General features: G+C 33.2%; 2 protein-coding genes across 5 annotated transcripts in view; both read left to right on the top strand.

The window, feature by feature from the left end:
* The first annotated feature begins 943 nt into the window (after positions 1–943).
* Positions 944–15,481, top strand: LOC111708314 (uncharacterized). Of its 3 annotated transcripts, none has more exons than XR_002766639.1 (19): positions 944–1,125; positions 1,412–1,509; positions 1,985–2,077; positions 2,388–2,566; positions 3,069–3,180; positions 3,468–3,638; positions 4,156–4,236; positions 4,652–5,239; positions 6,236–6,321; positions 7,127–7,247; positions 7,603–7,913; positions 7,967–9,296; positions 9,457–9,508; positions 9,576–9,664; positions 10,148–10,212; positions 10,885–10,947; positions 11,591–11,993; positions 14,497–14,875; positions 15,183–15,481. XR_002766639.1 is itself a non-coding variant. In XM_023481652.1 (18 exons), the coding sequence occupies exons 1-18, from the start codon at positions 1,020–1,022 to the stop codon at positions 14,608–14,610; spliced, it is 4,062 nt and encodes a 1,353-aa protein (XP_023337420.1). In that variant the 5' UTR covers positions 944–1,019; the 3' UTR covers positions 14,611–15,481. The 3 variants fall into 3 exon arrangements, 1 of the variants encoding a protein (XP_023337420.1); XR_002766636.1 differs by having other exon boundaries at positions 15,128–15,481; XM_023481652.1 differs by having other exon boundaries at positions 14,497–15,481.
* The window catches only part of LOC111708329 (27 kDa hemolymph protein), a 31,408-nt gene continuing 19,431 nt past the window's right edge, over positions 15,466–27,442 (top strand). The window contains exon 1 of one of the 2 annotated variants that reach the window (XM_023481673.1): positions 15,466–15,537. In XM_023481673.1, the coding sequence (XP_023337441.1) occupies positions 15,492–15,537 (46 nt within the window). In that variant the 5' untranslated portion in view covers positions 15,466–15,491. Of the gene's footprint in view, positions 15,538–17,978; positions 18,553–27,442 lie in introns of those variants that run through there. The other variant, XM_023481666.1, reaches the window with a different exon arrangement.

Genomic DNA, 27,442 nt, shown 5'->3' with positions numbered 1-27,442 from the left:
TTAATTTAAAGACGACATGACTATATCCTACGCAGCAACATTACATATATTGATTGAACTAATACTCAATTAAACTAAAGTGAGCTTGTTTATATTCCGACTGAAAATAAGACATGAGGGAAGGGAGGGGGCGCCATACGGCCATAAGCCCAAAAATACGAAAAGCAAATTTTCATGTCAACAAAAAGTAAATATCTATAGTTCAAACGACAGTAGTTCAGACATCACAGCATCATTACAACATTTCGGGACCTCAAAGACGATCTATTACAAGTAACGTAATGATAAAATGCCGCAATCAAATTCCAACATTGCTGTGAATAAAATTGTTGGGAAAATTCGGAAAATGTTACCAATATTGCACGTAGTGAAGAAAACCGATTTTGAAATGTATGAATACTGTACAGTATGACTTAAACTTCTACTATTCTTTAGTTGAGAAAAAGGTTCTGAACGAAGAGCAATAATATAATTTTTGACGTAGCGGCCCTCCAAATATCAATAGCGAAGTCAAAAATTCCCAAAATTTTCGCAATTCTGAGATGTTTAACTAGTGAAAGATTTTCGCGGTTAACTCTGAAATTTTAGGCTAAGTTTTGGGGTCTATTCAATTCAAGTAGTCCAAAAACCCGATTATTTTATAAATTACCCACTTTTCATTTCATTCATATTTTTATTCAACTACAAAGCACGAGATAATACAAATAAAAAATCACAATTTACTATGTAGTTTGGACCCGCCTAACCAGAGTAGGTTGTTTTAATTGGTTGGCCCACTATAAACGAATGAGAATTGCAGATAAAAACAATGTACATTGTACATTTTAAACATAATGGGGGGGGGGTCCAAAAATCGTATACTAGAACAGACCCAAGAAAATTGTTTATTTTGAGGGCAGCGCCCGCTGTTTTGAGAAGTTTACATCTACTTCTTGTTTTCAGATCTATATCTTCTTGTTGAAACTATTTATATTCTGAATTTATGGTTAAATCTGTGGTTCAAGTAATGTATTGTATCAATGAGTATGGATGGTGAAGAGCAGGATCAAGGTGAGCTCCGCCCTCAGCTCTCCCCGATACCAAGCTCTCCTGAAAATACACCAACCAGCTCATATAGAATACAAGGAATACAATTTAACAAATAAAAACCTGAAACTGATATCCTTGTCAAAACGTTCCCTTCTGACCTTCTCTGATCGATAATATTTTTTTTGAAAGATTGTAATTGATAAAATGGAATAGGGTTATTCCTGGACAAGTCTCTTTTTCTGTTTAGACGTTTTTCAATCCCCCCCTCCCCTCCCCTTCTAGAAGTTTAAATTTCCCGGGCAATATCACAAACTTATTCACTGAAAATCTTGTTGCAACTAATTGGTTTTTAATTTACAAAATAATTGATATTGATCTACAGTAACTAAAGTCTGGACTGGGTTTGGGTTTACTACGTCGGAGGAGTCCGAGACGGATAAAGAGAACCGTAGTATGGAGGCTAACAGAAATCCAATGCAGGTAGAGAAATAAGTTTTCCTGCGTTTGTAAACAATTACGTACTCCACTCGCACTAGAATTATTTATTTTTCATAACAAAATTACAGATGAATTTATGTTCAATGACCAATTACCAACACATAAAGTCAAAACAAAGAAAGGATCAAATTTATAACTGGAAGGAAACTAAATGTTGTACTTCAATGTATTGAGAGTAAGGAATGACTGACTAGAATTGACTAATTGTGTGTTCGTTAACAGCGGATGGGATCGGGAAGGATTGGGGTAGGAGAGGGGGAGGGGGGGTTGAAGGGGATAAAATTTCGGCCCAAAAACGGTCAAATTTATGAAACGGTCAAAGAAAACAAGAACATAATGCAATCGATAAATTTACAATAATCATAAAATTTAAATCTACATTTCGTTCATTAGATTAAGTTATTTCCCCAACCTTGATCTGCTCCATACAACAAAATAAAGGATGGTTTATGTTTAGGATTCAAGTTCTCTACGTTTATACCTTGATGAAACACAGAATGTTGCAGACGCTCCTGAGGATATTTTTGAGGATGACGAAGAGATGCCGCAGGTAGGTTTCAAATTACAACAGGTAGGTTGTAAAGTACAGCAGGTAGGATGTAAAGTACAACAGGTAGGTTGTAAAGTACAACAGGTAGGTTGTAAAGTACAACAGGTAGGTTGTAAAGTACAGCAGGTAGGATGTTTAGTGCAGTACGTAGGTTTTTATACAAATGTTAGTAGGTTAAAAAATACATAAAGTATATTATAAAAAATAGTTTTTAAAAGTTCAAGTTCAAAAAGATTAATTATTATAAACAAGAATGGGAAAAAGACTTAAGTGAAAAATGGATGGAAGAGATAACAAAGTTTTGATTTAGGTAAACAGACAAAGCTCTGATCATATTCTCACAAGTCAGAATGGAGAAGAGAACAAATATTACGGAGATATTCCTGTTCTCGGTTCCTCTCCTTCGCCTCAGAACAGATATAACAACGGTTCTCAACCCTCACAATCCACTCCGGTCTCTCAACCTTCCGGACTCAATAATACATCTAGGAAAATAGTTGCACAGGACTTTTCCACAGTTTATAAATCATAAAAAAACTTTTTTTTGTTTTGATTCAAAACCACAAACTTTTTTCTTGCTGATATCGTGAAAATAAGTCACATTGTCAGATTTCTCTATAGGTGTCCAATATCATATGATTTCAAACCAGAAGTGTTAATTTTTTTGAAAATCCCCCCCCCCACACGTAAATATAAAAATTTCTAGACGTCACATATGTTTTAAAAAAATTATTACGGGTTTTATTGGCTGAATTGGGAAAATAAATAAATGTTTGGGTAAAAGTTTGAAGAAAAAAAAATTAACAAGTTTGCTATTTTCTATTCCCCCCCCCCCCCTCGCTTCTCCTGTTCTAACCCATCGTCTTTTTCAATAATATTGAAAGTTAACTAAGCCAATCAATCAATCAATTAACAAACTACCACATATAAGATGTTTTCTCAATATGTTTACTTTGACCAAATACTCGGGTTGACTGGTGTGTAATATTAGAAAAGAAGAATCTGCTGTAACACCTAGTCAACCCCTTGATGATTCTGTTATATTTCTCTCTCCTCCTCCAGTTAAAGAACCTAGTTATGTGGATATATCAGACGACTTTCAGGTTAGCAAAATAAAGAAAAACAAACACTTATTCATTTATTTATCTCCCGTTGTCTCACTATTATTAAGTTATTGTAAGTAAGAAATTAATTTGAAGTTTTTTGAGTTGGAAGGGTTTTTTAATATAAAAATCAGGAGTTTATGTCTTTAAAGCAATTTTTTGAGTGTCGAAGATTTGGGAAGGGAATTCGAAAAATTGAACAAATACTGGCAGGTTTCCCCCTCCCTTTTTTATACTTTTACCCAAAAACGCATTATTTTTTTTCTAATTGCACTTTTTTATGCTAGGACGAGGAATTAAACCTTGAATTATCCCAGACCCAGGTAATTGACAGAGACTCCAAGAATACGGACTCCCAACAAGAGACCAGTGACTCCCAACAAGAGACTAGGGACTCCCAACTCTCAGGAATACTAATACCTAACTCCCTCCTCACGACACAAACAGATATTGAGAAGGTAATTCAGTAAACAGAAACATTCAAAATAATAAATTTCGAGATTTTTTGTTTTAAAATATTTTATTTTAATTCCCAAGTGAGACCTGCTTGCACACAAAACAGTATTACAAAAGAAAAATAAATCCTCAGACAAAACATTTACTCTCAGATCGGTAATAAATCCTCTTTTCTCGGTTTAGATATTTGTGAGCATCATTTAACAAGATTAATCAATTTTCAGACAAAACATTTACTCTCAGATCGGTAATAAATCCTCTTTCTCGGTTTAGATATTTGTGTGCATCATTTAACAAGATTAATCAATTTTCAGACAAAACATTTACTCTCAGATCGGTAAAAAAGTTTTCTTTAAATCATATTTCTCTTTTTTTATGAAATAATTCAAAACATATCTTTTCTGGTTTAGACGTTATTATACGAAATCAAGCTTGAAAAACGCACAAATAGTGTCCTCGAGTCAAAAAAAATCTACTTTGAATATTTAGTTTAAGGAAGTTTAAACCAGGTTTATTAAGATGATGGCGGACGATGATGACCTCCAGAACATGACAAGTATAATTGATCTGGATGGAACCCAATCATCTTCTAACGACAAGGAAACAAAAATTCTTTTAAATTCATATTTTTTTAAAATAGCACGTGACTGTTCAGAAAATGATGAGATGCTTAAAAGATAGTAGATGTACTCTTTAAAACGTTTTCTAAACAACAATTAGGATGATGTCTCCGTTATTTTATCTAGAAAAATGGTTGAATTCTGGCAATTCCCTTCTTTCTCCCTTGGTACATAATTCCATTTTTATAGAGAACCGCAATTGATAATAATCTTTAAAATGGAAATAAGGGATAACTCCATCATTTTTGCTCCGTCAAATGTTTAAAAGCACCGTGTTGAATCGGAAATTAGGGTTACGCGAAATTGCGTTTACAGTCCCTTTAATCAATTTAAGCATATCAAAATGTAATTTGTTTTGTTTTTTTAAATTAATTGAAGGAATACTTGTTTTGCAGGAGGATTCTATAGATATAGAAATTTTTAATATCCCGCAGAGGTTGGACTTCCATGTCCCTAGTCCTATGAAGGACTATCGGAGACAGTTTTGTAGTCCGCACAAAATCAAAACAGATTTTCCTCTGATCAGTCCGCTCAAACTTAGCGGAGCAAATAGGACAGGGATACGTGGTAGTGAATCAAGCAACAATAACTCCGGGCTTGGGTTGGAGAAAAGACAGAAGGAGAAGGAAGCCGAACCTGCTCCTGCTCCCCTGGAGAGTAGAGAAGACGAGGTTCCTGATCAGGAGAACAGCGTGGAAGAGATTCTGCAGGAAGAGGTTCAGGACGCGCAGAGTCTAGGTTGTGATTTTACTGAGACCGTGATGAAGAGCGAGGATCAGGACATTATACCGAGCAAAGAAGACGACGCCTTGAGTAGTGCGGAGCATGATGTAATTAAGAGAGATGATAATGATGATGAAGTGCTGCATGAAGATACAAATGATGTAAAGGATGAAGTTCAGGGTGTTCTGAAGAGAAAAGCTGCTGAAGCATTGTCTAGTGAAGAGGAAAGTAGGAAGAAAAAGGATTTAAAGAATACAAAGGTGAAAAAAATGCTATTTGTCCACTCCATGCATATGGGTTAAAAATAAAAATAGAGACAAATTGATAATCAGTAGATTTTAAAATGGTTTTCCCAACTTACTGGTGAGGCGGGGGCTTGGTTCTAAAGGGACAGACCGGCTATGTAAGGTGGTTGAACTGAGTATGCAGTGTTTTGGACAAATTATTTAGGATTCATTGAGATATAAAAAACTTTATAAAGATCTGTAAATCCTGAGTTTGAGCGCAAAGTCGACGTTAAAAATCGTACTTTTGGGTGGATACGTTTTCAGAATTGATTTTTTTAAATTGTCAAATAACGACAAGAAAAAATGTAAACAAAATTCTATTGTAAACTAATTAGCTGTTTAGAAACACTGAACAGGTTGAGAAAATAAAAATTAACTCTTATCATCGAAAATAATTAATCTTATTCAATTAGTAGTTTCTATAATCTCTCTTTAATCACCAAGATTTTCTGCAGATTTTTTGGAATTTTATTAAAAAGACGACATTTGAAGAATTTAAAGAAATCTGCGAACAAATTCATAGAAAATAAGAAATTCAATGTAATGATGAAAAAGGAAATGATTAATTCTAACTTCGATTTTTTTCAAATTTCTTTTGAGAAATATGTTCCTAAACATATGAATAGTTTACTATAGAATTTTTAGTATAATTTTCGTCGTCGTTATTCCATGATTAAAAAACCGATTCTGAATACGTACCCACCCAAATTCATGATTTTGAACGTCGACTTTGCGCTCAAACTCAGTAATTATACATTGTGGAAACGTTTTAGATGTCTCAAATTAATCCTAAAGAATTTGTCCACAACACTGCATACTCATTTTAACTACTTTACATAGCCGGTCTGTCTCTTTAAGGATGATCATATTGTTAATTGTTTCATTAAAAATCTCAGCTGGTTGAATCTTGTTTTATTTATATTTTATTAATGTATGAACGACGACGACTGTGTAATAGTTTAATCCTAGGTTCCAGAAGGGGAGTCTCGTTCTGATTCTGGTTCATTAACTCCGGGATTAACTGCTCTGGACAGTTCTTCTAGACCTATCTCAAGGTAAGCAAGGTCAGGGGTTAAATTTTCAACCCCCCACCCCCACGGCGGCTTTTGAAAAAATCCTTCTTCAGCGAGAAGAGTCTGATGTAAAACACTTATTTTCTTTTTCACATAATTTAAATTCAGAAATAGCTTGATCCTCTGTAATTTCCTAATGACGTTCCCTGTTAGACGGACAAATTCCTGAAAAAATTTGCCATATCACGATTTAACATGCTGACGACATTATATTACTAAACCAAGATATTAAATATGTGTATTTCACAATAGCATTTAAATAAGTTCCAATATGTAGAAAGTTCTCATTCATTTAATCGTTACGAATAGTTTCTTATTTAAAGGGACTGCAAGCGTTATTTCAAGTGACTCTCCATGTAAAGATGGCAATGTCCGATTTACAATGGTACCCTTAAAGTATGAATTAGATATCAATGTTTTTGTTTCATTTGTGGTTTCTCTGCGAAAGTGAGTTGTTCATTTCTTGCCTATAAAAAGCGCAATGGAGAAATTCACTTATGAGTCAGAAAAATGAGGTTATCTTTCATATGTTTAATCAGATCAAGGTTTCAAGGCTACCGTTGCAAACCAGGCATTGCTATCTTTATATGATTGGTCCCTTGAAATTATGCTTACAGTCTCTGTAATAAGAAAGTGACATTAGGCTGGGATTTGCAATTTTATCAAGTTTTTCAAGTGTATATTTAAATATTTAAATAGGCACATATTATTAGACAACTTTCTTAAAATGAGCGTGTGGATTAATGTTAAAAAAGAGCTAAATTTGCTTTATATTTGTGGATATTAGGTCTGAGTATGAGCATCCGGATATATCCTGTAGTCCTATTGTTGGTGTAAACACGGGTACAGTGAGTATCGAATACCAGGAGCAGAATAAGAAGAGGAAAACAAGTACTCCTGGAAACAAGGTACACCACATCTACGTTGGGTTTGTCTCTTCCCCCCTCCCTTAATTTTGTACATGTATTTAATATGTTATTAAGCGTGTTTAGGAAATTGATCTTTTTTATATTATTACATGTCATGTGGGAGCCCCCCCCGGTTGGTGACAGTATATGCTTATCATAAATCTACGTAGCAGCACTTGGCCCCCTAGTCTATAATAAACGCGGCGTTGGTCCAGATAGGTTGTTATCTTTATCTAACTCAAAATATAGGCTAATGAAATGATATATAATGATATATAAACCAAGTCGAAGGGGCCAAATTTTGACTCTGGGTTCAGATGTGTTTGCTTCTTTTAAAAGATTAACTTATTTTTAGATGAGTTCTTCCTATTCCTCGCCACGGAAGATTCTTAGAATGAAGATGAAAGAACAGGCTTCCGTTGAAACCTCCGAGGAAGAGGTTCTACAAGGGTTAAACCAACCTCGAGGTTCTCCAGAGCAGTTGGAGATCAAGAATGATAAAGAGGAGGAGGCCCAGAGTATTGATACTCTAGTAGAGGATAGTTTACCTCTGTTCAAATCTCCAGGTTCTATGGTTAAATATGAAAACTGTATAATAGAGAGGGAGGATGGAAAGGAGTTTAAACTAGAAGAGGTCAAACAGCTGATGAAGGATTTGGGCTATAGGTGAGAGCTTTTGTAAACATAATAAAAAATTGAACTTATATTTATTTTATTAGAATTTCTGTGCTTTCTGAGACGAAAAAGCGTGTAAGTGATGCGAGTTCATTATCCCGAAATAGCAGTGATCTGAGTGGATATCTTGGAGGCAGTAGTGGAGTCTCGAGTGGGGAGTCGGGTAAACGATCAAGATATTCTCTGTATCCGGAAGTGTCCATTGAAAAGCATATAACTATTTCAAAGATTCCTAATATTAGATGTCCTAAAGTAACTGTTGGTCTTGAACAAGTTCCTAAAGAGTATCTCCAGTCTAGGAAAGCAATTGAAACCAGTAAAGGGGAGCCCTCAAAACAAAAGGCTAAGGAAGAAAATCTCAAAGAATTGGAAACTCAAAAGTCTGAAAACTTGACAACAATCGTCGAAGTCGATGAATCCTCGGTATTAACATCTAGGAAAACTTATACCAAGGCTAGCGGTAATGATAAAATTAGTTCAACTGTCGGTGGGAAGAAAAAGTTGACAAAGAAGAAGGTTCGAAAAATATCTGAAGAGGAAGAGGAGGAGGAGACTAGTTCTTCAGAAAGCGCTAAACCTGCTCCAACAGTTGATATCAACTCTTCTTCTAATGTGTCTGATATATCTGTGGGAGCAATGGTGTTTGGTCGGTGGACGGATCCTGCTGGAGTTTATTTCTATGCTGCGGAAGTGTTAGAGCTACTTAACTCGACCGAGGTTAGGGTTAGATTCCTTGATGATAAAATCGAACGTGTTCTCAAAATTGAGAGTGAGCTAATAAATGTCAAAGCTTTACATCCTCACGACGAGATCACGGTGAAGCATGATAACACTGTATATGACGTATCTGCCAAACTTATGACGTTCCCTACTCTAAACAGAGCTGGAGACGTTCAATACGAGATAGAAATAACGCCAACGGATTCAGAACCACAGTTTAACGAGGACAGTAGAATGGTTCACTTCTCGGAGGTATCCCTGAGTGACGCCCAGGCCAGTATGATCATCCGTAGAATGGGTTTTGTTCCTGCCAGTAACAAAGTCTCTTCTGATATAAACTTCTGTAATCTGATCTTTGGAAAGAGGAAACCTCGATCCGTGAACTCTAGTCCTGCTAGTGTAACGTCTGTAAAAGCCCATCAAGGCTCTCCAAGTAGAACTCCGAAGAAGAAAACTCCGAGAAGAAAACGCGGCGGATCCAATGTAGAGGAGAGCGCGACAGCTACTGAAACTAGCGCGTCGGAACCAACTCCGCGTGGAAAGAAGACTCTTACCTATTTAACCCAGGAGGAACTGCAGGATAATGAATCTTTGTCTAAAAGGTCTCGAAAATCTGGTTTGGCTAATTCATCTGTAAAATCAAATTTATTTAAGGTACTTTTCAAAAATATTGAAATAATGATATGCGTATAAAATGAGAATAAAATACACATGTACTAAAATAGAGTAGTTTAACTCAATGTTCCTGTTTTAAATTTTCTTTTGATTTACTTGATACAAAAAATTAAACTTAAACTAATTTTGTTTTATTTAGGGAATGACTTTCATAATTACTAGTTCAAAATTCGATGTAAGAAACCCTGAAGGTAATATAATTTTTAAACCGAAGAAAACATTTTTTTATAAGAAATAGTTATAACCGTGAAATTTTAGACATGCCAGAGGTTCAGGTGAAAAAGCCAGATTTTGACAAAAGTGTAATTCGTTCTGCTATTCATGCCGGCGGAGGTAGAATACTTGAGGTAAATTTAAATAAGAATAAATTACTCCCCCCCCCCCTTATTAAAAACCTGAAAATGAAAATTTCCTTTTAAATCTTATGATCTTTTTTATGTTCGCTATGTTAGGAGACGAACATAAAATCTAATCTTTCTTTTTTTCCTCTGTACCTTTTAAAGACTTATTTATTTATTTAACCCCTTTTTTTGCTGAGTTTAAAGATTTGATCTACAGTGCTACCCTCAAAGGATGAGACTTCAGAGACGATAGTACGAAATTTGTTTAGTCCCTTTCCTTGTATTTGGGGTTCCTAGAAGGCCAGAATTGCCTTAGTTCTGTGCTTACTCATTTAGTAAACCCTCAAATTACTCGGTTCATGAAGAAACCAAAAATCAAGCTTAAAACCGTCATATTTTAGAGTTTTTGGTCGTCCTTACAGTCTCATCCTTTGTGAGTATTCCTGTATTTTATTGGGGAAACAATTTTATGAAATAATTTTTTTGCAGAGTTTCCCTGGACCGGAGAATTTACATGAGACACTAAACGACGTTGTTATAACATTATCAGACAGGAAAACAATTATTCTAAAATTTAAAAATATTTTTTTAATTCAATGGCCGGCTGTTTATCTGAACATTATCGAAGTTAAAAATGATGATTAATATCTTCTAATGGTTTTAGAACAATGGAATGTCTTTAAACAGAATCATCACTACATATTCTAATTAGTAAATTCTAATTAATATAGAGAAAATAATGAAAATTCGTAATATTCTTGTGATAAGAGTTATTCCTTTTCGACTAAGCTTAACTTGATATAAAAAATGAAAAACGTCCAAAAACTCGAAAAACTAAAACTTTAAACAGTCAAAGTATCAATCAATCAAATAATCAAGATGTAAAAACATACCAAACTCTTAATCTAACATGTACAATGAAACCCTTAAAACTGTGAACTAGTTGTCCTGCTGTTCCGTGTGATTCAAGTAAACTGTTACTTCAGAGTTTTCTTGGAAAAGATCAAACACGTCTCCCTATTTTTCTCTTAAATATTTGAACGTTTGTAACATTTTGGGCACTTTGAAAATGGGCATTTTGTAATAAGGCGTTTTATGTCCACTCCTGATCATCAGTCTAATCTCTGGTCGTTCACAACATTAGTTGGATTTGAATAAAATTAAAATCATAAAAATCTTCTTAAAACCAAATACCGAATAAAATATCTAGATAATATATTGTTTAGCATGTGTGTAACCTATACCTACCTTATATCCCTAGCACACTCAGTTCCTATTCTTAGCTACAGGTATTCTTTTAAAATATATCATTTTATTACTAAAAAAATATGTAAATAAACAAATAAAGCGTGTTTCCCCTTGAGTTTTACTTATTTAAAAAATTTCTGGGATCGATGAATTATTAAACATACAAATGTGGCCTCCCCCCCCCCCCCGCCGATCAAATCAAGCATACGTGCCTTATGTTATGCTGCAAATATAAAACCGGATGCTATTTTCTCCATACCTTCACTTTTGATCTTGGAGGTTGTTAAATGTCAATTTCTATAAACATTTTTTTAAAGCCCCCTCCCCCCGTCTTAAAAATCAATAAATATTTCATTGCAATTTGTTACTTTTTAAAGACTCTCAATGTATCCTAGAAACCTTTTTTTGACCAATAATGTGGACGATATTGTCGTTTTCCCAAGTTTAAAGTGTTTGATTATTCCTATAATAATAATCGCTGTCAAACCTTCAATCTATGTTGTAGGCTATATATTTTCCTGCAATAGAATTGCGCAAACCACAATTAAAAATTAATTAGTTTTCAAAATTTTACACGTGGATATAAAATTCATTCAGACAAAGATGTTGAGGGTACCGTTGTGAACCAGGCTTTGAGGTTCACGCTTACCTTACAGTCCATTTATCTCAATCCTTTGATCCTAGATTTATCCTGGATTCAGTTTCTCTCGGTAAACTGGTGGAACGAGACATATATTTTCTTCCTGCCGGTAACTCCACTCTTCTCTTAGAAGATGTTGAACAGTTTAAGGATTACACCAAGGATCTAGCCTTATATGAATGTTTACTTCCTTCTCCCCCTGCCACCTCGACCAGGCTCTCCAACAAGTTCAAGGACGCTGAAACCATCTCACACAAGAAGATTCTCTCCGGTCTTAATGTTCTGATCATCAGTAAGAACAAGGAGTTTACTGTAGACTGGCAGAGTGTTCTTGTTGCTATGGGAGCAACTGTACACAAGAGGTTTAGTAATTCTGACCGGCTCAGTCAGATTAGAATACCGGATGTAGTTGTGGCGGACAGTGTTGCACCTCAACCTTTACTCCAGGTTCTATTCTTATTTTTCTGTCAATTAATTCTAATTAAGGTCTAAAACTGTTGCGGGAGATAGCGCGTGATCCACTGACAACTTTTAAATATATGAGAAAAGTGCTTATTCCCTGAGTGTTGGATAAACCAAGGGATACAAAATGAAAAATTTATCCTTCTGACATTAAAAGATTAACAGATAATTTCTTGATCCTTAATTCAGAGCACAAAATATTGTCTTTATATATTTTTAAAGGGAGTTTGTGCAACAATCGACCCAAAAGGTGGACCTCGTTGTCGTTTCTTAACCATGACTTTTTTAATGGTTAAGGGAGTCAGAATCCGATTTCATTCATTATTCTAATATTTTGTATTTTAAGTTGTTTTAATTATGTCAAACCCAGTATACTCGCATATTTAACCTGGCAAATACATGTTTATTCGTTATATTAAGGGTGAGCAGAACAACGGGATCAGCGTCGTTTTAGAAAACTCTAACATACCATATCCTGTACACTGGTACATAAAAAATATAAATTTGCGTGACCATTTTTTGGTGAAAAATAATTTTTTCATAAATGGATTGTATATTATATCATATCATATCTGTTCGGTTCCATAGTAGTAAACCTATCGTGTAAGAATTCCCATTATTACACGGTTCAGGAGGAACAATTTTAATATTGTTCGCTTCCTTGCGTTTAAGAATGCTTATTCTTACACTGTAAGTGTAGAATTTTCATTCTTTAACGCTCAGACCGTGTAAGAATGGGAATTATTACACGGTCAGAGCGTGAAAGAATGTATATTCTTACACGCTCCAAGCATTAAAGAATGGAAATTCTTACACTAGTTGAAGAATATTCATTCTTACACGCTCCTTATATTGATCTTTTCAGTATAGATAATATTGATATAAGATTAATTATTTTGTACCGACAACATGCACAGGGCAAACTCACTTTTTTCTTTTACATTAATACATGCAAACTTACCTTTTTTTAACTTGAAAACAACATGCTCACTTACCTTTTTCGTTAATATTAAAACATGCAAACTTACCTTTTTTACTTTAGTAAAACATGCTCAATTACCTTTTTCGTTTTTTGAAGTATTGATATACCTTAATTCAGAAATATCAATTTGAATCTCAACCCTAGTCCTGACAGAAGAGTGGAAATTAACATTTTCTGACCTTTCCCAAAAATATGGACGATGCCTTTAGCCTTACATTAGACACTTTCATCAAACTGCCGAGTCTTAAATTTTTTTTAGTTCATTTTCATTTCAAACCAAGTTTGGTGAGATTTTGCAAATCTCTGCATACTTGTAATAGTATGGTCAGAGCTTTTCAGTCTGAGTCACCATATCTCGCATAGTTCGAGATGATGAAGTGAAACCACAATCAAAACCAAAAAAAAGTATAAAAACTTATCATTGAAATATTAGTGTCACACTTTTGATGGAGTCTTAGCACTCCATAGCAATGAAAACAAACCAGTAAATCTTGCTTCATGAATAACAGACAAAGATCTTAATCAGTTTAGGTCGAACTGATTCTTACTAGATAACCTGCTTTTATCTCCTCTTTTTGGAAGATTTAGGATCTAATATCCAGAAAATGATTTCTTCTATAAATGAAGACACGATATTGTTCAGTAGATTAAGACAACCCACCACTATACCTTCTCTCCATCTAAAAAACTCAGGGCACATTTAACATGCTGAATCTAAATGTTGTATCAACTTAAAAAACGAGCAAAATCATTGGTAAACAAACAAACTAAACTAAGGAAACAATCACACCACATGCATTACTTTCAAATTAAGAACCAATTTTTACTTCTAAAATGTTTTTTTTTAACATTTTAACATTAGAAAAATAAAAAACAGTGTTAGTCAGAACAAGAGCATAAAACTTATTTGCAACCTTTCATAATGTGAACTGTTCCAACTTGAAATAGTCGGTTTTCACCAGAATTATTTTTTAATATAATTTCTTGGGTATGTGCCCATGGAACCTCACAAATATGATATTATAATAATCTTATGAGGATAAAAATGTAATAATGGTATTCTTAAACTCGATGAAATAATCTTGATCATTCTTTAACTCAGGCCTGCGGCCTTCGTTAAAGAATACATAAAGATTATTTCATCTCGTTTAAGAATTTCCATTATTACATTCTTTTCCTCATAAGATTATCATATTCCAGTTTTATTAAAAAAATCTATTTCAAATAATAAAAGAGTTAAAAATATTAATAAAAAATTGCTCCAAATAAATCTTACCAAATCTTAACCATGGCAATAAAACTTTCTATTCAAACAATTTTCTTTGCAATAATTAAAGTATTATATTTAATTGCTCAAAACATGAACCCTTTATAAAATATTTTGTTGTGTAAAACAATGCTAATACCCGTTGTTTTTTATTCACATTGAAGGGTTTTTATAAAATTAATAAAATGTTATCAGGGACAAAAATGATAAGATTTGTATAAGATCATGTTCATATTTAGGATCTGCAGAAGATACCGGATTTACCCATAGTCAACACTAACTGGGTCATTCAGTGCGTGGTGAATAACGCAAGAGTTGCGTACGGGAACTTCATCACAAGCTGCGTAAAATAACTTCATTAAAAAACACATCTTCTCCCCTTCCGTCTAATTTTTAGGAAAATTGTCTTGGCTTCCATGCATTCCTTAGTTTTATTTTGAGGCAGCATCCTGCACTGAAGTTAAACAAGTAGTGACTGAAGTTTTGTACTCTGCATGTTAATTGTGTTAAGCCCGATAAAATTTTAGATCTCCATGTTTTATTGTTTACTGTTAAAACATGTTGCCAATTGTTCCCAAAACTATAATTTTACTAGATACATTGCATATTTTGTCCAGGGTTATTGTCTACAACGTTTCTTGTCTATATTTCTACCATAAATCCTGTTAATATGTCTAAAACATATCTTGTCTATTGTCTGCCACATCTCTACATTTTTACCCTAAATTCCGTCTACATGTCTTCAATAGGCCAGGTCTTGTCTATTATAAATATCTCTTGTCTACCATTCTTTCTACATGTCAATTTGTCTACCTAACCATGTTCCTTTTGGTCCTAAATCCTTTTCTACCCTTTCAATCTGTTTACTAGCCCAGGTACACTGTACATTGTGTTTTGTGGATGATCTGTATTTCTTAAATGCAAGAAATCACCTTCAGACTCTTAATCCTCAGAAAACTTCATTAATTTTAATTTTTTCACATTTTTTCAATTTATAATTCGTAGAATTCAAAACCATCAAATTCAAGTTAATGTAGTAAATGTAGTGTGATACTCAGTTTTAAATACCTCGTCTTCTATTTATTATTTCTCTTATCTAACTTAATGATTATTGATTAAATTAATAATTAGCTACAACGCTGGATAATCTACGAATTGAGTGTTATTGTGATATTTGCCAACAACGGCGTAAATTCAGTGTGATCACTTTTATTTGGTTTCAGACCTGGATACAATGTTTGTCAATGGAAACAGATTCCTGAACTACTATATTACGACAGGTAATACATGAAGGGTGTCGCTGAAAGAATTTTGTGAAAGCTTTGTCGTCCAAATTTCGTTTTCTTTTATGTCGATAAAACGTTCTGTTCTAAAATGTCGCTTTAACCTTCAAAAGAAGGCCTAATATTTGAAACCGTGTTCGGTCTCTTTTTCAAAGATTTTTTCAAAGCAAACTAAAAATATCGGAGATAGATTTGTTTAGTAACGATACGATTTTTTTAATCCAAACAAGGCAAAGAGTTTATTTTCGTTTTAATTTGGATTATGAAAAATTTCTTTTTTCTATTTCAAACGACTTCTGGTTAAAATTATCTTTTTGAAATTTTTTCAGATGGTTTGTTTGCCCAGCAAATCGGTTTGTTAAACTAATTTGGTACTCTATCGATAAAAATGTTTTATCTTGAAAAAGAGACCGAGCAAGTTTTCGAATATTTGGCCTTTTAGAGAAAAGTATTTTATCGACACCCATCCTTTTTTTAGAGGCCCCCTGTATTTATTTATATTATAATCGTAATTTTCTTTCTGACATAGCATGGGGACTGGATATTCAGTAATGTGAGAATGGGTCAAAAAATATATTTTGATTAAATGTTTGTTCTGTTGCTAGGAAAACCAGAAGAGCCTTCACTTTTGATCCCATTTCTTGCTAAAAAATGTAAACTTGTTTTATTTCTCTAAATAACTTTTTGGTTTTGCTCTTTTTCGAATGTTTTTAATTGAAAAATCATAGCTTTACTTAATTCAGTTAGTTTAATATTACATGTTTAGATATCATCCAGATTTTCATTTAAATTCTTTTTGAAAAATCTTAACCTCCATCAAGGGCTTTCGAGGGGGGGGGGGGGGCACCCATATAAAAATACGTTAAAATCTCACTTTTGCCCTTAACTGAAAAAGTTTCAATAAAAAGCTTTAATCAATACTGCCTTCAGTGTAAATGTATCTTTGATATCATTATTTATAAATATACAATATGTATCATTTCTATGAAAATATAGATATTTTTTAAGAAACGTTTCCATCTCATTTTTCACCACAGTATTAAGTGTCTGACGAGTTCACTTAAGAAAATTACATAAATAATTTATTAACACGTTATATGGAAGTGTGTATGATCGAATAGTTTACATAGTTAAAAAACTTATGAATATTTTTTCCAAAAGGGGTTTTAAAGTGCCTACACAAATGCTCTCGTACGCCCCTGACCCCCATTAAAACAAATAACTTTATCATTATAACCCTTCTACTTCGATTCCTTTCATTTATACTTGCCTATTTTTAATTTTCACATGAATAATAATACGATGTTGGAGAAGTAATAATTTCTTTAAATTCTGAGGAGTAAATGAAGAAATATATAAAGAATTTTCAGTTTTATTACTTATACAATCCCATAAATCCTTCCAATCCTTTTAACAAAATGTATCTGAAAAATGCCTAAAGTTGTAAATGTTATGACAACAAATGTGATTCAACTCCGACCGCTGAACACATTTTATATTATTTTAATCATGATTTATCATTTTAAATTAAAACTTTAACTTAAAGGGACTATAGAAATAATTTTAAGTGACTCTCTCTTTACAAAGAGAGATGTCAGATTCACACAGGTACCCTTTCGACTAAAGCAACAGATCCAATGAAGAAAATTGTCAGCGTTCAACACGTTTGTTTTAAGAGAGAAAAACGTAGATATCTTTCTAATTGTTACTCAGATAGAGGTCTAAAGGGTATGATTCTGAATTCTTCCAAGAAAAGTTCATTATACTTTGGCTTAAGGGACTTAATAGCTTTGCTCCATCTCAAATTTAATAATCCCTATATTTTTTAAACCAGGCTATTTGATCTAGCAAAGGAATTGAGTTCTCGCAACAAGCTCAAATCGTATAATCCCTATATCTTTGCATCCTGATGGTCTAATCCTTTGATATACAGTCATAGTCAGAAAGACCCGGAATTAATTGATAGTTAATCAGGTGATTTTACATTTATATCTCTAGCAATTTTAAAATTTTCAAAAAATGCAGACCACATTGGAAATCGTATGACTATGGCTATTTTGTGATTATAGTTTCATCAATCATATTTGTAAAATTAGATTGTAAAGTCGTCTGACTAATTGTAATTTCTGATTAGCACTGTATACAAACTAGTTGATCTATCAGAATTCATAGTTTGAAATATTAAAGGTGTACAACAGATCAGGTTGCAAAGATATAGGGATCAACAAATCAGAGTTTATGACAAGAAATCAGTTCTTTTCATTTTTCTATTTGCAACAAAAGTAAAGTTTGAGACTAGTCATCGTTATCTTTATTTCGACTTGATTCTAGTATTTTAATGCAATATTTCTTTTTCAGGAAGCCTTAGAAAGGAATTGAGTGCTATACAAAGAAACAGATGAGAGTAGTTTCGTACAATTCGTTCTTTACGTCAACCAGAAATTTTGGTTATTGAACTTAGTTTTTTATTATTTATCTGCTATCCAGCCAAGAATCTGACTCCCAAACCAAAGAGAAGAACTCGTGAATTCATGTGTTAAACATTGCGGATTTCCCCCCTACTCTCTTTCTCTCTCTCTCCTCTGTTCAGTGACAGGGTAGCGGAGACTCAGACTGTATCGTAGTCGAGGAGTCGTGCCGGCAACTTCGTCGGAGCAGGATCTATCCTCCGTTACTCACATTTTATTCAACGCTTACAGGATCTTTTGGTTTCGTGACTGGGCTGCACATTGCACCATAGTGAATTCTTGTTATAAGACATCACCAGCTTTAAATAAGATTGACAGCCTTAGTCATAGAGTATTAAATAATCGTTAACCGAGATAATGATATCAGCGCAGACACTTTAAACAAGAAAACAAGACTTGTTTTTGTAAGATGTGAAAAACTGTAGCTCGTTAAGCTAACATAACAGATTGAAGACGTAGAATATACAAACCTAATTGTGATATACGAATAGGATGAATTCTGAAACTATTCTCCTTTTCACCCTTCTCTTCTCCAGTCAGTCAGGTAGGACGGGATATCATCATCTTTTTCATAATTTTAAATCTAGATTGAAAAATTCTGCCTTAAAACATTTTATCTTTACAGGAATCTTTAAATTCGTGTTTTAGTAGTTAGTATATAGCTAATTGTAATAATAGGACATAAATAAATAAATAAATAAAATGGTCAACCATCATCCCATGGGAGTCAGGACATAGACAACTTTTTACAGATGCAATTTATGTAATTCATCCCACTTTTGCTAAACGTACAATAAGTGCTTAACACTTAAAATTTTCTTATATCTATGATAATAAAACTGTCCTATGAGACGTAATGACATCACATTCTTGAAAATTGGAACCTTCTCCTGTACAGCGAGAATTGCGCCATTTTTTACTGTAATTATAAAGATAGATAAATACATAAATAATAAATATACATATATTTATATTTACTAGAAATTCAGGGCGCTTCGCGCCCTTCTTTCTAGCCTTAGAGAGCGCTTCGCGCCCATATTCTAAATTAATTGTGAACATGTTCTCTTAGTGTACATCGTAAAACAAAACAAAAATAATTCGCGGATTTTCACAAAAATTTCGTGGATTTTCAAAATTTTGATGGAGACGAATATTTAAAATTTCAATCATTCATAAACCTTCCCTGGGGTCCCTAGATGTCCCACAAAAATTTGGGCCCGATCGGTTCAGCCGTTTTGACGTTTATTAGATACAAACAGACAGACAGACAGACAGACAAACAGACAGACAAGCCAAATTTATATATAGATAAATGCTATTTAGTTTTATACTTATTTTTTTTCATTATAAAACTTTAGATGCAAGTTTCGTACAGATTTTGTAAAACATATTTTATGGAAGGAATTATTACAAACACAAACATTTTATTTAGAATTTTTAAATTATAGTCTTAAACAATTTAAAATTTTAATACTTAACTAAGTGAAAAACAGAACAATAAGTGAAAACTGTGAAAACTATATTAATTACTTGGCTTTTAGGGCGCTTCGCGCCCATCTTCTATTTAAATTGTGAACATGTTCTTTTTGTTTACATTTTAAAACAAAGAAGAAAAAAATTTCGCGGATTTAAAAAAAATTTGCGGATTTTCAAGAATTTAAATTTTTTACAAAATTTAAAACCTTTAAAACACATTTTTTTTTCATTCGTAAACCTTCCCTGTGGTCACGTGATGTCCCACAAAAAATTTGGGTCCGATCGGTTCAGCCGTTTTGACGTTAACAGACAGACAGACACCCAGACAGACAAGCCAAATTTATATATAGATATCACGAGCAATATTTTGTCACAGTGTACAGCGTAAACTGTGTACATTCAGATCTAAATACTTTTATTTTGTTTGTACTGTATATTTATTGTCTACTGTATACTAGCATCTATTGAGATAAAACCACTGGATTAGAGTATATTCTTATAAAGTGAAAATATACATTAGGACTACGTTCTTGGCTATATAAGGATCAAAAGAGGGTTTAAGTTGAGAATAATCAGAAAAAGATGAAGAGGAGTAGGAAGGGGAGTAAAAGGAACTAGTTTCAAGTTATTTTCTTGTGTAAATAGTATACTGTAAAGTTTTAAACGTGGTGCTGGTTTGGATCCTATTCTAGATATCCTTTCTAGGCCAACGTTTTAACTCAATATCCATTGTGAAAACTTAATTACTCGATGATTCTAATTGGTCGGACCTTAAAAGATATTTAAAAGGTATTGTCTAAAAGGGACTGAATGCTTGATTTTAAGAACCTCTAATTGAATATGGCATTTACAATGGTAATCTTAAAAGCTTTTTCTGATCAAGTATGAATTAGATGTGAATGCTTTTGTGTCTTTTAACTGTTTACTTTCATTTGTGGTTTCTCTGCAAAAGTGACTTGTGAATTTCTGGCTTTTATGAAACAATGAAAAAATTTCACAAAAAGAAACACGTTTTCTTTCACTTTTTTGACCAGATAAAGAGTACCGTTGTGAATCGGGCATTGCTATCTTTGCATAGAGGGTCACTTGAGATTACGTTTACTTAAAGTCCTTTTAATCAGTTTAATTGAAAAATATACGGTTTGTGGTTTCTTGTTGATCAATACAAAAATTTGACCTAAGGTGTTTTCTTGAATTAAATTCTGTTTTTTATTATTTGTCAACTGACTTGCAAAACACTTAAAAATTAAAGAGATTTTAAATGTCAATTTTCAAATTTCAGGCTATTTATTTAATGTGGTTTTAAGGTTTAATCTTCCAGTAAAGAAACCCCAGTTTAATCTTAAGAATAAAAAACGCGCAAATTTCCGCTTTCCAACTTTTCTCTTTGGAAAGTAAAGGTGTGCACTTAGGGAATCTTTCTTGTTCTTCTTACTTTTTTCTTTCATTCCTTTCTTTCATTATATTGATTTTTATAAATCCACGACATATCTGTCATCGGTGCTTGGATAAAGATTTAATCATTTAAAGGAATTGTGGATCATTTGGCGACCTCGCTTTAATTTGATGGACTCTTAAAAAATAAAAAATATTTAATTTATTTTTCCCAGAGTTATTTCTATTCTGTCAATGCCATTTAAAACGGCCCTCCATTTTAATGCTATTTACAGTTATTCCAGGCCTCTATCTGCACAGTGGTTCCAAGTAGAAATTTGAGATGATTGATTTATTTTTTAGATCATTATTTTATTTCTTTGGGTTTCTGGACAGCAAAGCGGATATAAGATACGTCATCATGTCTTCCATTTCTGAACAGAAGCTTAAAGAGACTATCTACGTAATTTAAATTAAACCTTTATTTCTAGAACTAAATGCACAAGGGTACCTTTGATATTCTGAGCAAAAATGGTGGAAAATCCTTTTTTTTTCTATCTAAATTGACAAATTTAGATTGCTGTTTTCTCTTTAAATTGACTTTTGGATTTATAATGCAGAGACAAGGAAGAGAATTGACAAAATTTATTTCTACCTGTGACTCAGATAAAGATTTAATGGTACCGATTTTATAAGAAGGGTCACGATGGTACGGTTCAAATAAAAGGACATGAATAGTCACATTTATTGGTAGTTTAAAGATCACATGGTCGGGTAGTATGAGTCTCAATATGTTTTTGACGATGAGTTGAGAAAAGTTGGAGGAATGGATCTGAATATTCATTGGGTGGAAAATAGGAATCAAGAATTAATGTGTAATATAATATGCGGAGGCGTACACAGAGTGGGGGGGGGGGGCTATGATGGCTCCCCTTCCTACAGGGTGTCTCACATCATATTAGATCGTCAATCGGTTTGAATTACGATTTTCGGGACTGATCAGAAAATTTAAGAAGAATGAATCATTTTGAAAAATTGAATAAGGCTAATATAAGAATTTTCTTGCGGAAAATGCTAGGTTTTTCGAGTATTATGGTTTTATTTTGGCGTTTAAACTTGGAGATAATCTAATATGATATGGGACACTCTGTAGATCCATGAAATCTATAATTTCCAGGGTTTCTTTGGGCCCTAATAGGTGTTGTAATATTTAAAGTATGGATGACTCATGGCAAGAAAACCCTCCCTGGCCTCACACCTTCATGTCTTTGTTCTTTCAACAATGCAGAAGAATTAACCTGAACGGATTCATTAAGATTGATCAGTGCACCCTAGACCTTTGAACCGAACAGACGTATGAGTTAAGCTCCGTTTGTTCAACCAAAGGCTAGGGGACGGGCACTTCATGGACAGCTCTCAGAAGGCTTACAACATGTGGACTTACATGATTATATCTAACATGATCATATCTTCAGGAATACAATAAACCATGCATTAGATAGATATCTCAGGTTTACAGTAGAATCAGAGATATGTGGTTCCACCTCAGTACAGCTGGTTCAACTACCCACACACTCTAATACTCCAGATGTTTCTATGGTCAGAAAAACTGGAGCTATAGAGCAGACAATGGGATCAGAGCAATGTAGTTCCACCTCTATACAGCTGGTTCAACTACCTACACACTCTAATATCCCAGGTGTTCCTATGGTTAGAAACACTAGAGGCTCCGAGGATTGCTGGAACTATAGAATGGATAACAGAATCAGAGCAATGTAGTTCCACCTCTATACAGCTGGTTCAACTCCCTAAACCCTCTAATATTCCAGGTGTTTCTATGGTTAGAAACACTGTGGACTCAGAAGATAATACAGGCCAATGAATCCAGGTGAAAGGAGATCATGAGGATCTATCAAGTAGATGGGAGATCAACCGAGATGCAGAGCATCCTACAGATCAAGGAGATAACAATTAGATGGGAGATCAACAGAGATGCGGAGCATCCAACAGATCAAGGAGATATCAAGTAGATGGGAGATCAATCGAGATGCAGAGCATCCAACAGATCACAGAGATATAGAGCAGACAGTAGATCAACAGAGATGCAGAGCAGACTACAGATAATGTGGATACTGCAGATATTGTAGATACTGCAGATATTGTGGACACTGNGAGGTTTGGGTGTGTTATGAACTGGTACTGGGAATGAAAGTGAAGTCTTGTATTAACCCTCAAATGATGGGGGACAACGATTGATCTTGATTTCCCTTGGATTTATGTCTGGGATTGTAACGATATCAAGGGATTAAATGTTACAGTGTTGACTATGAGCTCCGCCGGCCCCCCCCCTCCCCCACGAAAGAAAAAAATTCCTGACTACGCCCCTGATAATATGATAAACATTATGTTTATCTTAGAATAGAAAAATCTAGTTCAGAATGAGAATTATCCCCTCTTAAAAGTTTAAAACCCCTGTATTAAGAAAATGTGTGGATGACAGATATATTTAGCTGATTTATTGGTGCATTTTTAGAAAGATTGTTGCATCTCCGCCTGTTCAAATTTGTATTCAAGGAAAAATTAGTTACAGTTTTTGTTGCAAAGAAACAAAGAATAAAACTTATTTAAGGGACTGTACAAGTATTTTTAAATGACTTCTTCCACAGAGTGGCATGTCTTATTCATAACGGTGCCCCTGAAAACTTTTTCTGATCAATATATCCATCATTTTCTCTTTGAAAATTCGTAATTTTCAATTTTGGTATCTCTAAAAAATTGCTGTTTCTACTGTAATGGAGGAAGTTGTCAGAATTAAGCATTTTTCAAGCTGGAAAAAAGTCATATTTGCCACATTATTGACAATAAAGGTACAAAGGATACTAATGTGATCAGAGCTGAAAACTTTAGAATAGAATTCCCTTAATCCCGGTCGGTTAATCATTCTGGAGATTAAAAACAAGAGGATAACAAGCATTATTCAATCTCGAGATTTAAAAAAAGAGGAGATCAAGCATTAATCTCGATATCCACCATTCTAAAGTTTTCAGCTCAGGACACATTACTTCTTATCAATGCTGCTTGAATTTAAAACCTACAGTGAAATGTATTCATTTGGATTTTGATCAAATTTATAACCTCTGTCAGAATCTTCAGGCAAAGTCATTATAAATATAGTTTATGCATACTGTGGTGCATGAAAATAAAACCTGGGATTCATTGTAAAGCCATGTATTAATAACAAAGAGATTCTATAGATAAATATGTTGTTTTTAAATATGGAATACATAACATAGTTACTCACAAAGAATGAGACTGAGAAGACGTCCTAGAACTCTTCAAATTAAGTCGTCTTGAGTATGGTCTTTTGATAGCTTATTAAATTATTTGAAAAAAGAAACAAGTTTTCAGATGCAGGGAATCATGAATATAAGGAAACAGGCTGCATCATTTTCGTCTTGAAGTCTCATCATTTGTGGTTAACCCTGTATCTTTTGATAAAGAATAGTTATAACGGATTACAGTACATAAACATAAGATGAGGAAGTGCAAAAATACTTTTTGTCGAAAATTCCAAACACATCAAATACAGCGTTGGAAAACCCCGGTTTTTTTTTAACCAGCCCAGAGTGATTTTTGGGGGGCTTTTTGGGATTTTTCAATTTGAAAGTAGTTGAAAATTACTAAAGTTTATACTTATTCATAATAACTATTTAAGCAATTTGGTGAACTTTAAAGTTAAGAAAAATAATAATATTGTTGTCATAATAGGCTATAATCATAATAAATACCTCCCTTCTTCATAGGGGGCCTTTTTAGGGGGAATACTGCATTTTTTTGGTCAATGAATTTCAGACTACTTCTATTTTCTCACTTGGATCATATTTCTGATAGGTGGTGCACTTGGATTTAACGGTTCTGTCAATACTCCAGAAAGCTGAGACTTTCGATCACGATTTGACCCATTGAACATAATTTTTATCACTTTTTCTTGAATACTTTTTTGTTGGCATATGCATTTTGAATGAAAAAGCATAGAATAAACAAATCCGTTAGTTAAAAGATTGTTGAATTATAGACCAAAGCACGTTTGATTTCAAATAGAAGAAGCCGAATGCTGCTAACTCTGGTTAATCCGGGGTGGTTGAGGCTACTCAGATTGATCGGTAGATATTTATATGCTTATGAAGGAAGACCACTGTTAAATACCGAACAACTTCAGATCATTCACCACACATAGGAATGATAAAGGGATTTTATATCCTTATTCTATCGCAACATATTTTGAAAGCTCATGAGAAAAGAATAAATGTGTCAGTTTTAGTGCTGTGAACTCCATAATAGTCAATTCAGTTGATTGCAGACCTTATTTTTTGAAGAGTTTAACACTGTAAGAATGAAAAAAAGCAATAATTAGAAAAATTTCCAAAAAAAAACAAAAACAATAAAACCCAAAAAGTCCATTTACATGTTGGTTTTTTAAAGTGGGTTTTATTGGGTGTTTTTTTTGGGCTGGGTTTTTTCATGCCATGTATATTAGTATTGTATTCAAATATCCGTCTTGCAACACTAAATTTAGAAACGTTGAAACTTTAAAAATGAAACAAGCTTGAAAAATAACTGCATAAAAATTAACACTGGAACCCTACAAAAATACATTCACATTACACACGCACGACATATATATCTAGTATATCGAAAGGTTGCAAGCTTTCACGCAAAAAAAATGAAAATTATCCCAATTATTTCCTAAAATCCAATGAGATACTTTGATATCGACCCAGTCTTGAAAATTGATGCAAGTTTTCGTAGCAGTTTGAATCTTTGTAATATATTCTATCCAACAGGCCCGGAACTGGAAGTTTTTGAAGGGGGGGGGGTGGCAAGCTCTGCTGCACAGTGAAAAAAACGACACTTATTTTACCTTCCCTTTTGAAACAAAATGTCAATCTCTTTGAACTGAAATAGAATATCTGATGAATTATTAGCAGACAAAATAAATTGTTTATCGCTTTTATAAAATAAAATATTATCCTAAATATTGGATTTTTAGGCCTATTTTTAGAATAGATTGGGCAACTCCCCCCCNATTCTAAGTTTACTCTGTAAATTTCAGAGATATCATTCAAAAAAATGTATAAAATACTTTTTTGATTTGACGACTTAATTCCATTGAACTTCTTTTTAACTTATTTTTTTCTGATTGGAGTTTTAACTAATTTCAAGGTAAAAGTAGTGAAAAAATTCCGATTGTTTCTGTTAAAATTGTTACCTTAAATAGTCTTTTAGACCTAATAATTTGGAATTTGAGATTTAGTTTCAAGCTTCAATATAAGATTGAAAACAATTTTTAAAAAACTTGAAACACTAATTGTTTCTCTTTAAAGCTAATTGCTCTATTTAAAAATCTAAATTGGTTTACACAAAAGCTGCAGAAATTTTAGTTTTTATGAAATAGTTAATTCTCAAATGGAGAGGCAATTATAGAATAAATGTACATATAAACGAAGTTCGTGACTTTTATTGTGAATTCCTGCAAAAATCACTAATCCGTTTCTTTTCTAAAATATTTTTTTTTACACAGCCCTTAAATCTTTTAAATGTCTTCAAATTCATTTGTTACATTATTGTCAAAATTATTTCTAAGAATGGGGAACAATTTTTCTAGAGAATATCTATCCCTGGTCAAGATTCCCATTCCCCCTTACCCGATCCTTTCATTGATTAGCAGACTTCTCAGCCCCCCTTCTAGTTATATATCTATTAAAACTTATACAATATTTCTTTTATTTTATTTAAATACAAGCCATTTACCGAATTTGGTGGAATAAATATTTCGCTAAATATTCAGATTTCAGGAAAACTGCACAAAAAGTTGAGAAAAGTTATAAAATTTCCAGGTTGTTCAGTATTTGCTGAAACACACCATAAAATCTTGATAATTGCAAAATGTAAACTAATATTTTCTCTTAATATTCTTCGTATTTTATTGTAAATTTATATATTTGCAAATCAATACTTATTCTAGATGGTGTCCCACTTGGCATCCTAACATTTGTTTTTCGTCTCAGTTATTATTTTTAAACTTTCTTTTGTTTAAAGAGATATGAATTAGAATTTTGAATCCAGACGCATCCTTTCTAGAAGAAAGACTTATGAAAGATTTCTAGAACTAAAATAATATTTATTTCAGTTAAAAATTGTATGGAAGAAATTTCTGTTTTAGTAACAAAAATATATGTATAAAGACGTAGTCGTAATTTTGTATTGACCCTCCAAACAAAGATGTTGATATCCGATTTACAATGGTACCCTGGAAAGCTTTTTCTGATCAATTAGGAATTAGATATCAATGTTTTTGTATTATTACTATTAATTTTCATTTGCGGTTTCTCTGTGAAAATGATTTGCGCATTTCCTGTTAAAGAAGGCAATGAAAACTCACAGAAATAAACGCTTTGAGTATCGATCAGTGCAATCTTTGCATGAAAGGTCACTTGTAATTATGCTTACAGTCCCTATAAAATCTTTTCAAAACTATATAAACAAAGATGTTCTCTACGATATAGCTGCATGGGGGGGGGGGT

This window comes from Eurytemora carolleeae, unplaced genomic scaffold, assembly GCF_000591075.1.
Source record: "Eurytemora carolleeae unplaced genomic scaffold, Eaff_2.0 scaffold134, whole genome shotgun sequence".
Classification (NCBI taxonomy): domain Eukaryota; kingdom Metazoa; phylum Arthropoda; class Copepoda; order Calanoida; family Temoridae; genus Eurytemora; species Eurytemora carolleeae.
Note: the sequence above shows the minus strand (reverse complement) of the source record. Positions and strands in the feature narration are given on the sequence as shown.

Coding starts and splice junctions, on each gene's coding strand:
- LOC111708314 (XM_023481652.1), top strand. CDS start 1,020: ATGAGTATGGATGGTGAAGAGCAGGATCAAGGTGAGCTCCGCCCTCAG. Junction 2,078..2,387: donor ATGACGAAGAGATGCCGCAG/GTAGGTTTCAAA, acceptor GTTTTGATTTAG/GTAAACAGACAAAGCTCTGA. Junction 10,213..10,884: donor GTTATAACATTATCAGACAG/GAAAACAATTAT, acceptor TATATTGTTTAG/CATGTGTGTAACCTATACCT.